Source organism: Neomonachus schauinslandi, chromosome 4 (genome assembly GCF_002201575.2).
Source record: "Neomonachus schauinslandi chromosome 4, ASM220157v2, whole genome shotgun sequence".
Taxonomy (NCBI): domain Eukaryota; kingdom Metazoa; phylum Chordata; class Mammalia; order Carnivora; family Phocidae; genus Neomonachus; species Neomonachus schauinslandi.
The window spans coordinates 4,418,787-4,433,090 of NC_058406.1; the positions used below are offsets into that span (position 1 = coordinate 4,418,787).

Below are 14,304 nucleotides of genomic sequence, written 5' to 3' on the forward strand. Positions count from 1 at the left end.
GTATCATTTCTAATTGATACAAGTGGTTTATTGAGTATCAGTGTGGCCTCTCTCTTTGATTTAATGAGCTGTGTGGGGCCTCTGTTGGCTTTAAAGGGACTCTATGGAGACTTAAAATATTCAGAGTCCTTATTTCAAAGAACTGGAAATACAGTTTTCATCATGCACCCTCTGTGTTCAAAAGCCGGTAATCACTTCTTATTATGTAGCATTTTGTTTCATTTATTCCATCATCCCAAAACTGTGTGTCACACCCTGACCTAGGTTCTCTGAAGAGAGTCCATTCCTCCAAAGAATTTGTGCTTGGTACACAGTTACTGAGTTTCTATACTGCAACCATCTGACCATTGGCTCCTTTTAGCCTTTAATAAACCATGTATTGTTTTTTCATTACATTTTTTTAGTATGTCTGCAACTTTAGGGAGAGTATTTTTTGAAGGCAGGGAATATATTTTATAGAGCTTCTGTTTCTCCCCTCTTGGGCACTTCTAGAGACGCTGGACACTATATTAATTGAGTAACCATCCCTGTAGTTTCTTTTGATTATCTTGCTTGGATTTTCTGGTATAGTTTTGTATTAGAGTTTGTGTTAACAGGCAAATGTGTTTTTTTAGTCTGTTAGGAATTCATAAAATTATGGAGGAATGTTATGACTGGAAAGGTCTTTTTAAGTGAATTCCTGATCTTTTAGAAAACGGTCTAGTTCCTGATACTCAGGGTATGGCCCTGAATCATGGCATGGGCATCACTGGGGGGCCTCTTAGAGGCACAGGGCAGGGCCACACTCAGACCTGTGAATCAGAACCTGCATTTTAACAAGGCCCTCAGGTGACCCACATGCTCATTAAAGTTGGAGATGCTCTATTGAAGGTCAACCCCCCATTTTACTCTTGAAGAAACTAGTTAAAGTAGGGAGTTGCCCAGAGTCACATAGCTGTTAATTTTAGTGGTTCCCATCTTTGGATACATCTTGGGATCACTTGGGAACCTGTCACAAATACTGATGCCTGGGTTCCAGCCTCACACATTCTGACTTACCTGGTCAGGATTGCAGCCTGGGCACCAGCATTCAGAAAATCTCCCTGGACGACTGACATGCAGCCAAGCTGAGAGCCGCTCATCTGGTTGATGAGAGAAGCCAGCTTTCTTTTCTTTTCTTTCTTTTTTTTTTTTTTAAAAGATTTTATTTATTTATTTGACAGAGAGAGAGCGCACAAGTAGGCAGAGTGGCAGGCAGATGGAGAGGGAGAAACAGGCTCTCCGCTGAGCGGGGAGCCGGATGTGGGGCTCGATCCCAAGACCCCAGGATCATGACGTGAGCCGAAGGCAGCTGCTTAATGGACTGAGCTACCCAGGCACCCCAGAAGCCAGCTTTCTTGATGCTTCAGTCAAGGAGGCCTTTTACTCCATGCATGGATATATGTTTAGAAATGGTGTTTTCCCTATCTGATTTCTCACCATCATGTGTCACGCATTTTATATGCATAGCATTTACCCCGCTTACCACCCGCTTCTCCCACTGGCAGGGACCCCCTGACGGTAGGACCTTTGTCTTGTTCACTGCTAGGTCCCAGCTCCTAGGACAGTGTCTGGCACACATTAGGTACTCCTTTAATATTTGTAGGACAAATAGAAGGAATTGTGATACAGAGGGAAATGTGGGCTGCTCAGATAGCACCAGCAGGGTGACCTGTCATTGGAAGGCTCCTGAAGGATGGTTGAGCTGGAGAGTCAGCCAGGGAGGGCAGCATGGAGATGTGCAGCTGAGGGTGGACTTGGACCCAGATCTGTCTGCCCTTGAACTTGCACTTAGAATGTTGTCCTGGGGACAGAGAGGCCAGCTCTTGGCTTCAGACCTCAGCAGTTAGTGGTACTGGGATAGAGGCTCCACTCTGCAGACCCTCAGACTGGTGCCCCTCCCTCCCAGAGCCACCTCTGGCTTGGTGTTGTGAACAGGTTTTACAAATCGATCTGAGGGTCCTCAGAATGAAAGGCCTATCCCAGAGTCTGGCCTGTGGGTCTTCAGTATAAGGTAGCCATTTCTCATGGAAGTTTTCTTCTGTTTTAGTTTTTTTCCCCTGAGAACCTGGTGTTTTTGAGGATAGAATGACTTGATTTCATTCAGTTTATGTGAGTGACTTCCTTTTCTGGTTAACTATTAAGACTTTATTATGCCAGTGTTGAAGAGAAGTCATGATTGATTGTGATATTTCTGTTACTTTTCTTTTTTTAGCGTTTAATTCTTCTGATTTGTTATTTGGTATGTTTTACTGCTCATTTACCTATTGTCAAACTTTGAAGTTAGGTGTAAAAGTCCTTTTTTATGAAGCCATTCATTAGTGTGTCCCAGTGTACATTAGTCATTTTTAAATCTTTTGATGTTAAGACCGTTGTTAAGATGTCTTGTTAAGTGGTAAACTTATACTATCTTTTTTTGGGTAATAGGAAGCCAGAAAATGTTAAGCCTTGAGTGTAGCACATTCTTTTTAACATCATAAAATTTCAAGTTTCAATTCCGAAAGGACATTAAGATGAGATGTTGCATTCTGTGGTTAGAAGGCTGTTGCTGGCAGCTCTTGCAGATGTTACTTGAAGTCAGACTGCTGTTGGCTTTACATCAGCCATTCTTTATAATGTCCTGTAATTCCACACTCACAGTCATGGGAAGAGATGAATGTTGATTTTCCAAAGGATACGTGAATTCTGAGCTTAGTCCATAGTTTATAGGGAGAATTCTTAGGCTCAGATGTTACCACAGGTTGCTAATTAGTAGGCATCACTGTTGATTAAATCAAACAGAGGAAGAGTCATTAAAAGCCCTTGAACAAGAATTTTCCAGAAACAGTAAATAATTAGGGAGCTGATGGTTATCCTGATAGCTAGCAGTCACATTGTGGAGAAAGACCTGCTCTGTGGTGAATGAAGCACTTGATCATGGATATAAGGAGAGGGAAATTAAAAATTCATAGAGGTCAATTTAGTCAGATTTCAATACTCTCTTTGGCACAAAAAATTCAGGCAATCCTCAGTTCTTAGAAAATGTTAACGTTGTTAAGGATTATTCTTACTAAGCACAGAAACAATAGCACTTCATATTTGTTCTGTAGTTTTGAATTTAAAGCACTTTGTACACATCATCCCATGTAATTCTCCCAAAAACGGTGAGATAGGAGAGCACCGTCACTACCCTTTTTGATGAGGTCATATAGAGAGGTTAGTTTACTTTTCCAAGGATAGCTAGTAAGTGAGAGAACTGAGCTTTTCATATTTTAAATATAAAATGTTGAGGGTGGCAGTTGAGTTTATAAACTGTCCTTGGTTTCCTAAGTATATACGTATCTGGTTTATAATACAGGATGAATAATCTAAAAAAAATTTTAATACTGCAACTGAAGAAGGATATTTTTAGGACCTGACTGTCAAGACTCCCAGAAATTGTTTTCCTTTTTTTTAAAGTTACTGTTGTATAGTTTTTTACATGAAAAGTTTAATTTTATTTACATGAAGCAGCCTGAGAGCAGAGACCTGGTCTTCCAACTTCCTCCTGACTTACTGCACCTGCCGTACTGTTCGTTGGCACTCATTAAATCCTTTGGAATGAGTTGGGGGGGTGGGCGCACTATTGGGAAATGGTTAGCAATGTTGTTGAATCCTGACTAAACTACAGAATGAATACAGCATTGGTTCTTCTTAGCAAACATTTCCTGTATGTACAAGCACATATGGTCCCTATTAAAAAAATTATACACATAATATGTGTTCACCAGCATGTATCTTTTTTTTTTTTACACACATACATTTTGAAACACTCTTAAGCCTTCAGGAAAATTGCAGGTATAGTGTGAAGAGCTCTTTCCCCCTGAACCACGTGAGAAGCTGCTGGTATGTTTCATCATCCTTACATACTTGCTTATGTATTTCCTGCCAACCAGAGATGACAGCATTCTCCTCTGTAACCACTATATAGTGATCAAAATCAGGAAACTAACACGGAGACATTTCTACCCTCTGATCCGCAGATGCTCCTGCTGTGCCAGGTGACCCCGCGGTGACCTTTGTAGTGAAAGGTCCAGTCAGGAGCCTGGGTCACACTCTGTTGTCTCTTCAGACTCCTTTAATACAGAACAGTTCTCAGTCCTTTTTGACTCTCATGACCTTGACACTCTTGAAGATTACAGGCCAGTCATTTTGTGGAATGTTCCTCAATTTGGATTTGTCTGATGTTTCCTTATGATTAGATTCAGGTTTTGCATCTTTGGCAGGAGTATCACAGAAGAGCCAGTATATATCTTTTTCAAAGATTAGTTTTACATTTTATTTTCTGTTTCCTTAGAGCGTTTCCCAAAGTGTATTCTGCGGAACTAGCACCTACTGTGTTCTCAACACCGTGCCACCTCTAGAAGGTAGGATTCGAAAAGCTTTTGACTTACAGGAAGGGGTGGGCTTGGCAGTAAGAGTAATTCCATCATGGTAGTACAGTAGAAATAGCCTGTGACCAGGCCTTAGGGGACTGGGTTCTGCCTTTAACTTGCTGTGTGATCTTAGATGAGTTACTTAATCCTTCTGGGGGTAGCAAAATAATACTCCCTTTGTCAAGTTTCTGTGAGGGTTCAAAAAGGCAAAGGGTATAATCACATGGGAAATTCAAAGCACTCTGCAAATGTTAGATACTAATACAACAGTTCTGTAATTCTAGTATCCAATTCCTATGACTTCGAGTAGGAGCCGTGTGGTATTGTGGGAGAAGCCACAGGTCATGTTTGAATCCCATTTGAGTCACTAGCTGTGGCTCCTGGGCAAGTTAATCTGAACCTTAGGTTCTTCATCTGTAAAATGGGGGTAATTATGCCCTGATGGGTAATTGTGAAAATTAAATGAGAGAACGCAATGTAAAATCCTTTCTGGATGCTTGATGTAGAGTCCCACAAATGTTTACTTCCTAATAAAGAGTAGAAAATAAGTTTACTTGATCACATGCAGCTCAAATTGAAATTGAATAGAATGAAGCAGGAGAGGATGCCCCAGAACCCAAATTGAAGCAATCGATTGCACAACTTCTGTGCTCCCACTTTATCTGCCTCCGCTTGCATATTTTTTAATTGAAAATGTAAATGCAGATAAATAGTGAGAAGCTTATTGAACCTGAGTTAGGAGTTGACCTAAACCCAGATCAGAGATTTGGTGGTATGATTGACAGGGAGAGGGTAAACTTGGGCCACCTAAAAAAAGACAGGGTGAGATTTGACGATCACACACTCTAAGGAGAGGAAAGGGGTTGTTAAATAGCAAAACCAGTTATATTTTCTATGGAAAAACCCACAAAAACTATTTTTTGTTTTTTTTCAACTTCAAAAGTCTTTTGGATAATTACAATTGAGTAATTCATTTTGGAGAATTTCTTTTAGAGAGATACCATACCGATGCTTGGCACATAATTAAGCACATTGTTGCTTAATTAATATTTATTTTGGATGCATAGTGGTTTGAAGGTCTTAGGTTAGTGACGGCGGTATTTGCTGCTGTGAGCGCTGTGCTGACTTGAATACAACAATACGTGCTTGTGTTTTCCTGAATCAGCTCCTAGCCTACTAATTAAATCTAAGCACATAATAATTAGAGCTGAACAGAAAAATCGTAGGGCTTCCTTTTAATTTTGCCATTCCAAGTTGTTGATCATATGTATTCCCAATAAGATTTAGCAATTGGATACACTGTTATACCAACTTATTTTGAACAGTTTGGTCTTAGAGGTTGAGAGATTAATCATAATTGACTTGATTGAATAACAGTGTTCATGATGATTCACGGAACCAAAATTATTTAATTTTTATTAATTATCAGTCAAAATAAAATGGATGTTATCGTTTCCAGGTTAAAGTTAGTATAGTTATAATTTCCCTTACAGGAGTCAATAGTGTGTTCCAAGGAGAGAGTTTGAATATTATCTTTTTTGATTTAAATGAAGGGTTTGGTAATGTGAGTTTTGGTTTTTTGAAATAAAACATGAAAATAAGAATTCTACCTTTTGCCTACTTAGTGAATGAGCATTTTTGCATGTTTTAGTTAAATTGTACGATGCCTCTAAAATTATTGTTCGGAAAATATTTGAAGGTTGTCTGGAAAGGATGGTTCAGTCTCTAGAATTACAGCTGTCAGCCAAGCACATCATCTGTCAATTTCAAGAGCTTCACTAGTTATTTTTATTGTGAAGTTGGTTAGAAAACTATTTTGTGAAGTCATATATCATACACACATATTTCCCAGATAATGATAATGAAATATTTTACTGTCTTTGGTTGACACTTCCATGTTGCAGTGTCAAAGTTTAAGTATTTGGATTAAATGCTGAGATGCAGTTGAAACCGGTATATACCTTATTTTCATTGTTAACTCAAGATACTGTTAATAGTCTTAGTACTGAGACAAACATTTAAAAACTGGCACATGAATTTATCTAATTGTTGTATCATTTATAGTTATTCCAAAAACATTAAAAAGCAGCCTTTAATTAAAAAACACAGTTTTGCACAGTATGGCCATGTGAGCAGTTCTTTTCCGGTGTGAAAAGCAGAGTTGCTCTCCCATCACACTGTAACTGGAAAAACTGAAATTTGAAAATACGAGTTTTAAGATTCTGCCTGTTGAGTTCCTAATATTCTTGCCCCAGTATTAAAATTGCCATCTTCATAAAACACAGTGGGAAAATATACCCATTGTTATGTTTCTAAAAAACATGAATTTATATTCAGCATGAACCTAAAATTCTGGAAGTAGCACAGTTTAAAAACTGATTAAGGGGAACCCATTGGCCTGTCGTACTCCTCTTCCTTTTGACCCATGGCTGCCCATTCCCGTGAAGTGCTATATTTGGAACTGTGATTGGGACAGTGCTCACACAGCCATTCTCCTTTTCCTCTTGAAAAGCTTCTGGGCCGATTCACCGCTGCCTGATTTGGTATCAGAGTGGAAGACAGAAGCCTCTTCTGTGGCAGTTAGTTGTGCTGTTGAGAAGAGTATCTCTTTCTCTTGCTCCACGTGCATGCACACATGCACATACATGTGTGTCTGTACACATATGTATACACAGGCAGAGCACACGTGTCTGGGTGTATGTACATGTGTGTACACATATGTAGGGGTACACACACACACCTGTGTGTTATAGCCACAGGACAGCTGGGCCCCTCAAGGAGGCTTAAGAGAACAGATAATTAACATCGGGCTGTAATCACCAACATAAAAATAGAAGCTGGGGTTTAATTTTCTGTTCATTATTGTTCAAAATTACACTTTAAATAATAGTTTTCTCGGAGGTATGACTAGTCATATACAGTTCAGAGTAAGGCTATTGATTGAGCACCTAGTGTAATACTGTTTTCATAAAAGGCATCCTGTAAATGGTGACTATTTGAATTGAGTATAGATTTTAGAATTTTACCTCTACTTTCAGAATTGTACACATCATGGGAGATTAAAAAAAAAAAAGAATAAAACCTCTGTAGGGGAAGAGAGAAGGGAGGTATTGGCTCATGTGATTTGGTATTCTGTGCTTTAAAGTTTTATGGCCCATGGTGCCTCCCTTGGGAGGATGAAGTGCAGGGAGCATGCATAAGCACATAATACTACACTGGTTTTATAGAGGGTAATTAATACAGAACTTTCTATGAACATTCTCTTAGTTGAACACTTTGTTTTCTGGTTTCATAGCAAGATTTTTAAAAAGTTTTATTTTGCTATGAAAATTTTGGATTCTTAAAAGCAGTCAGTTTTTAAGTTTTTCAAGTTTTTATACTGCTTACAGAAATAGAGGATCGGGCATTATAATTCAGTTGGTTGTGTAGTTCATAGACCAAAAAAGATTTAGTATGCTACAATTCTCTTAAGTTCCTCCCTTTAAAATATTTCCATATTATGTAGTAAATTTTTTCAGACTTTATTTCTGTGCCCAATATTTTTCTGTTAAGGTCTTTTCCTTGAGAAGAAATGTGTTAATCAGATGAAAAATGTTTGGAGAAGATTTTGTTGTGATTGTAGAAAATTTTTTATTCTTCTATGTTTTTCACATGTTCAAAAAATAGGCTATGCTAAACAAAATTACAGTAAATGACTGGAAAGATATATTGTTGTATTTCACTTTTAATATTATTAACTAATTCCTGTATGTCTATGTAAGGTTCTTTAATTGTAAGGCATTTAAATTTATTGAATGGCAGTAAATTTCATAGGGATTTATGCGTGGAGGAGAATTGGAGATGACTTAATTCTCCTTGATTTGGAAAACTGAGACTATTAAGTAACTTACCCAAGGTCACACAATTAGAAAGTAGCAGAACTGGGTCAGAATCTTGGATTCTTGATTTGGAGGTCAGTGTTTTTATTACAACTTTTAATATCAGAATAAGTTACTTTAACTATGATTTTCTGGAGCAGATTCAGTCTTTAGTATTTCAATGTGTTGCTCCTAGTACCTGGTTATGCATTGCACTTTGGATATTGGGGCTTCCATTTAGCATTAAAAAAAAATTGGACTGGGTAATTCTAAACTTTGACCTAAATGTGCCAAAACTGGCAAGAAATTTTGAGCCGGGCAGAGGGACTTTGTTATGGGAATGAAACAAGAAATGATCTGTAAATGAATGAATGAATGAAATAATACATAAAGGAAATGATCTCTTCTAGAAAGTATCCAGGAGACTGATTATCAGGTAGTCAGACATACCATCTTGTCTGAAAGTAATGAACTTTTCTCTCACTAATTTAGAAGAGTTACATTTTGATGAAAGACATTAATTAAATAGATATGTGTATGTAAATCAAGTTAATTAAAATGGTATGTTTTTAGATTTAGGCTAGAAGGACCAGCCTCTGTATTTACCTAGATAGCTAACTGCAGGTTTAAATTCCTTATATTTCTAAGATTTGTAATTTGCATTTGAAAGGATAAGTCTCCTTTGTATTCTTGGGGATGAAGTAGTATTAGTTTATGAATAAAATAGTCATATTTTATTATTCCTCTTCCCTAAAAAAACTTTTTTTCACCTGGTTAATAGAAGATTTCTGGGTTTTGTGAGGTTAAATCCTTTTGCAATTTGGACGTACTTCATGGAAACCTGGTGGGAGAACCTTTAAAAGTAATGTTCTGGTTATGGGCAGCTGCTAGGATATTCCCTGTTCACTCGCTTGTCATGGAGCAAAAGCTCGGATCTTATTTTAGAGCCTCTTGACCAGATTCCTGCTGCCACCTATCTGATCAGTGTGTAAATGAGCATTGTTAACCAAGAGGAATGGTGCTCTTGGTCTCACGGTGACCAAACTAAGCTGCCGTTTCTGACCTTGCCAGTATACTTAAAAGGAGATTTTCCTCTATTATTTTCTCTGAATCTATTGTTTTCTTCTTTATAGATGATCATGGGAACAGCAATAGTAGTCATGTAAAAATCTTTTTACCGAAAAAGCTGCTTGAATGTCTGCCGAAATGTTCAAGTTTACCCAAAGAGAGGCACCGTTGGAACACTAATGAGGTAGATAAATTTCTATTTTTAGGGGTACAATTATTTTAAGGGCAAAGTTGTTAGGTCATTTGGCATAGTGTACTACTTTTTTTTAGTTTTTAAAATCAAAATACTGGACTAGGGGATTGTAAATGAGAATATTTAATCTGGGTTTAACAGACACCAGCATGTTTCTTGAACTATCTCTAATCTGCTTGGCTGGCGTTGAAAAATATAAAATGTGCACGCTGACTTACTAAGGTAGTATGAGTTACCATACTTGTGTTCTCTTGCATTTTGGCGTCTTACATTTGGTGGTTAACTTGCCTGCATCTCAGCTAAACACTAGTTCTTATGTTGTCATGAGTTAATAAAGAGACAGCCCCAGTGTTCCACAAAACATGCAGTTTCTTGACAGTGTGAAGTTTCTGTAGGATTGGGAAGGGCAGGCTTCTTATTAGCAAAAACAGCTCTCACAACAGTCCTTTGTGATGAAAAGAGTTTGCATGGAGAATTGATGGGTTTACCTTAATGATAGGAGCTTTTTTATTAGGAATGGAGGCTGTATGGTAGATTGTGTATTTGGCATCCAATTAGAAGATCGGTAAAGTAGAATGAATGAAAGTATCTTCTTGGATGATGTTTCTTGTTTTTGGTAAGTCTTAGTCTGGGAGTCTTAATATTAAGGGTGGATTGCTTTGTCATCTTTTTAATTTTGAAATCTGAATATTTCCATGTAGGGTAATACACATTTAGTTGGTGATGAGAACTGGGTATGTGTCCAGTGATCTGGGAATTGTATTCCTTTAGTTCAGATGGCTGTGATTACTGGTTTTCCAAAGTTGGTCTGAGTCAGTTTGTGTTGCTGGTTCAACATGCACTTCCAAGTTAAATTAAATACAACCCCCTGCTCTGTATTGGGCCCTCAGTTTTGTTAAAAGACACAAGAAGACAGTAGTGCTGCCTACTTACCTTATCTTTTTGAGATTATTTTATTCTAACTTCTTGACATGGAGTGCTTTTGTTTTGAGTTTTAAGAGGTTATATGGGTGAAAGTCTGTCTACTTAATCCTAGTTTACAGATTTAAATACTCAGTAGACCCTCATAGCTTTGATACCTTGTCTCAACTGATTTTAATTTCTTTTAAGGTATGTATATTTTGATTATTTGCATAAATTATATTTCCCCCTTAGACAAAATACTTTTACCTTGACAAACATTAGCTAGTTTAGAGGCCTCTTGTTTTAATCAGTCATCGATTAACGATTTTAAACATGAAAACAAAGTAAATATGCTGAAGATTAGTTTTAATCATAGATCATTACTCTGTCAGCAAAATAGTATGATTTGGGAGCCATTCAGTAGGTCATAACTAGGTCATGAATTATTTAAAAACTCAGTATGTTTCTTAGTATTCCCTGAAACATGGATCTGCTACCTTACTATTATATGTTAGCTCTAGTTTATTTATAAATGAAACAAAACACATAATTGGTATATATTTTTTCAATATTATGTTTTATGTGAAATTGGCAATTTATTTTTAATTACGACTTGAAATTGTATTTGAAACCAGCAAGCGCTTAATTAAAATTCGTGGTCTTTAGGGTCTTCTGAAGCTGGAGTCACAGTATTGGAAGCTCAGTTGGTAGACTGTTCAGATCCTTGCACAGGACTTCACCTTTCATGTATTTATCTCTGGTTATTGACAGGTTCCCCTTTACTCATAGTTCAGATACATTATAAAACACCTAATAAAGAATTTTTATAGAGGATGAGATTAAAAGGAAATACGGAGCTGTTCTGTACTTTCTTCTAGGACCCTGGCCCAAAGAGCTCCTTGGAGACTGCTGATTTAGGTCACAGTGTTGCAAAAGTCCCTGTCCAGAGAGGAGACTTCGGTCCCCTCTCTCACTGGCGAAACGTAAAACTGGGGGCTCTGAGACATGTGGATTGTTTTGTGCAAGCTACCACTGCTGCTGAAAACGCCAGTGAACAACGTGTGTTCCCAAGGGTGGCTGGAGGCAGGATGGGTGGCTCAGCCGGCAGGGGCCAAGGCTCATACCCTTTTCCCTCATGACCCGTTGTTCTCTCAGTAATTTGTCAGCTCGATGCTGACAAAAACTCTTATGAGAGAACTGAATTTAAAGGTTGGCCCATATTTCATTTCAATGTAGAGGACATTGGCTTTCTTTCTTGTTTATTTTTAGCTTTAGGAAAAATAGGGGACTCTGGGAGTGACAGCTGAAGACTTAGGAGTCCTTAATTCTGCAGAGTGTTACGTGGTGATGGTAACCTGTCTTTTTTTTTTTTAACTGGCTTGGATAACAGGAATAAAACAATCCGTACTTCTATTAAAGCACTTCCTTCTTTGATCTAGCTGGGTATTGGCATTTTCCCACATTCTTCAGCCTGCCATCCTGCTAAACCTGAAGGAAGCGTCCTTCCGTGGACTTGTCTCTCTCTGGGGCTTTTGGTCCTATTTACAGCAGAGTCATGCTTAGTCAGAGTTGCCCATGAAGTCTCTTGAATTGCTCATGGAGTTAAGTTTAGTCATACTGCCATTAGTGAGGGCCCGTTTCCTGCTGGGGTTGGAATAGATTGCTGTGTTTTGGTGGAGGACCACATGAAGTAGTCGGCTTGTATTTGGGAGCAGTGTTGTACCAAAACTGGTTTAGATCCCCCTTTCCTGGGACAAGGTGCTGTCACTGGGAGAGGCGTGAGGGAGGGAGGGCGGTGGACAGCACACCTGATTGCTGTTTTCCGTGTCACTCTGTGCAGCATATGTTCGCGGAGCAGCCTGGTGGCTGGAGTTGCCTGTCTGAGGTGTCTCTGTCTTCTATGCTCGCTCTCTGCTGGGTGTGTACAGTTCAACTCCTGAGTATAATGTGACTCCTCCATGCTTTTGAGAAATTCCTTTGTTGAGACCTGTGTTGTAATATTTGTGATGATTTGAGAAAACCTAGCTTTTGTACTGTGTCTTTGTTGAGAGAGAGTGAGATTGTGCCCATTCACATGTTGCCATTTATCGAGTCCCTGTTTTTGCTGGTGGCTGGGCACTGTGTATAATTATTTCTGAGCCTTATAATAATGTCACAAGATATGCCATATTTCCTTTTACTGATGAGGGTGTAGTGGTAAAAAGTGGTTAACTCATTTGGTCAAGATAGCATACTTGTTAGGGCCTGTCTCTCTCTGAGCTTAATTTCTTGTATGTTGCTTACTAATTCTTAGGAACATGCATTCTGTTGTAATGTTGTCTTGGCTTTTAATCAAAGACCCATAACTCTTAACCACATTAGTGTACTTGGCAAATCCGTTCTGTCATTTAATTTTGGATTAAAAAGGGTTAACACAGGATTAGTGTTGTGGGTTCATATGCAAACATTTGGTGAAGCTGAAAGTCACTAAAAAGGAAGACTACCAGAAGATAAGGAGGTCTTAGGGCCCAGCTAAGCTCCTGGAACCTTTCTTAACACATTGGAATAGGTAAAATCTCCTGCCCTTCCTGAATGTTATTTGCAGTTGCAAAATAAATGTTGTGTCTAGAAACAAATCAGTGTGGATTATGCTTTCTCAGCCACACACAGCCTTTGCCCATGTTCTTACAGGCGATAAAGGAGGGGTGACGGTGATGATGGGGCAGTAATTATGGCAGCCAGCACTGACTGAACATTACTGTGTGTGTGGCACTGGTGGGTCCTTGATGCGAATAATCACATTTTTTCCTGGAATTCATCCTGTGAGGCAGATTATGTGATTACCTTGTATCGATGAGGAGATCTGAGCCATAAAGATGTTAAATAATGTGCCCCAGAGTGGTGGACTTGAGAGTCTAACCTTGCAGCCTGATTTCAGAGCCCATCCTCTCTCCAGTTCTGTCCCAAAGAATAATTTCAAACAGACTTTCTCAAGATCTCGCAGCTGTTTAGTGATTTCTAACCCTTCTGTTTTATAGAATTGTTTGGCTTCTTTATTTATTTACATCTTCAAGTATTAAACATATTTTTGCATGAAGTTTTTTTTAAAAGTAGCACTCATTTTGGGGCACTGGGGTGGCTCAGTTGGTTAAGCATCTGACTCTTGATCTCAGCTCAGGTCTTGATGTCAAGCGTCTGACTCTTGATCTCAGCTCAGGTCTTGATCTCAGCTCAAGTCTTGATGTCAAGCCCCTGCGTTGGGCCCCATGCTGGGTGTGGAGGCTACTTACAAAAACAAAGTAGCACTCATTTCTTAGGGAAATAGTTTTGATTCTTAATGAATGTTAATATGTAGGCTCTGGATAATGAAAAAATATTAAAAGTAGACATTTTGAAGCTGTGTGTAACTTGAGGGTTAGGCTTGATCTTTTATATCCAGGGCAGGAGAGAAAGAATGTATTAAACAGAGCAAAATTGTTGAAGAACCGGCTCTTATTCCATAATCAGTTTGGCATTCACGTCTTCATTAGGTGAACTGTGATAAGGTTTCTGCATTTTAAGTTAATATTTTTAAGGCCCAGAGCCAGAGATCATTATGCTAATGCAACTTTCTGATTGCACAAATGACTATTTATAATTACACATATTAGTGCTCCATGTATGTTGTCCAGACTGAAATTCTTTTGTTTAGTCATTAATTAGCTGTTTGACTTAAACTACGACTACTGCATTCCCCCAGTCGCTGGATCTGGATTTCAGATGGCATTCTTCCAAAGCCGAGCTAATGCACACCAACAGACCTTTTTAATGAAAATGTTCTGCTTAAATTGTGTGCTACTGTTTTTGAACTATTAATGCTCTTTTTTTTTTGTTTTTCCTCTAATACAAAGTT

The 14,304-nt window shown here is 38.4% G+C and overlaps 1 protein-coding gene across 1 annotated transcript in view; it reads left to right on the forward strand.

The window, feature by feature from the left end:
• CAMTA1 (calmodulin binding transcription activator 1) overlaps positions 1-14,304 on the forward strand; it is an 841,075-nt gene that overhangs the window by 23,863 nt on the left and 802,908 nt on the right. The window contains exons 2-3 of the mRNA XM_044913866.1: positions 4,332-4,403; positions 9,403-9,521. Coding sequence (XP_044769801.1) covers positions 4,332-4,403; positions 9,403-9,521 — 191 coding nt within the window. The remainder of the gene's footprint in view (positions 1-4,331; positions 4,404-9,402; positions 9,522-14,304) is intronic.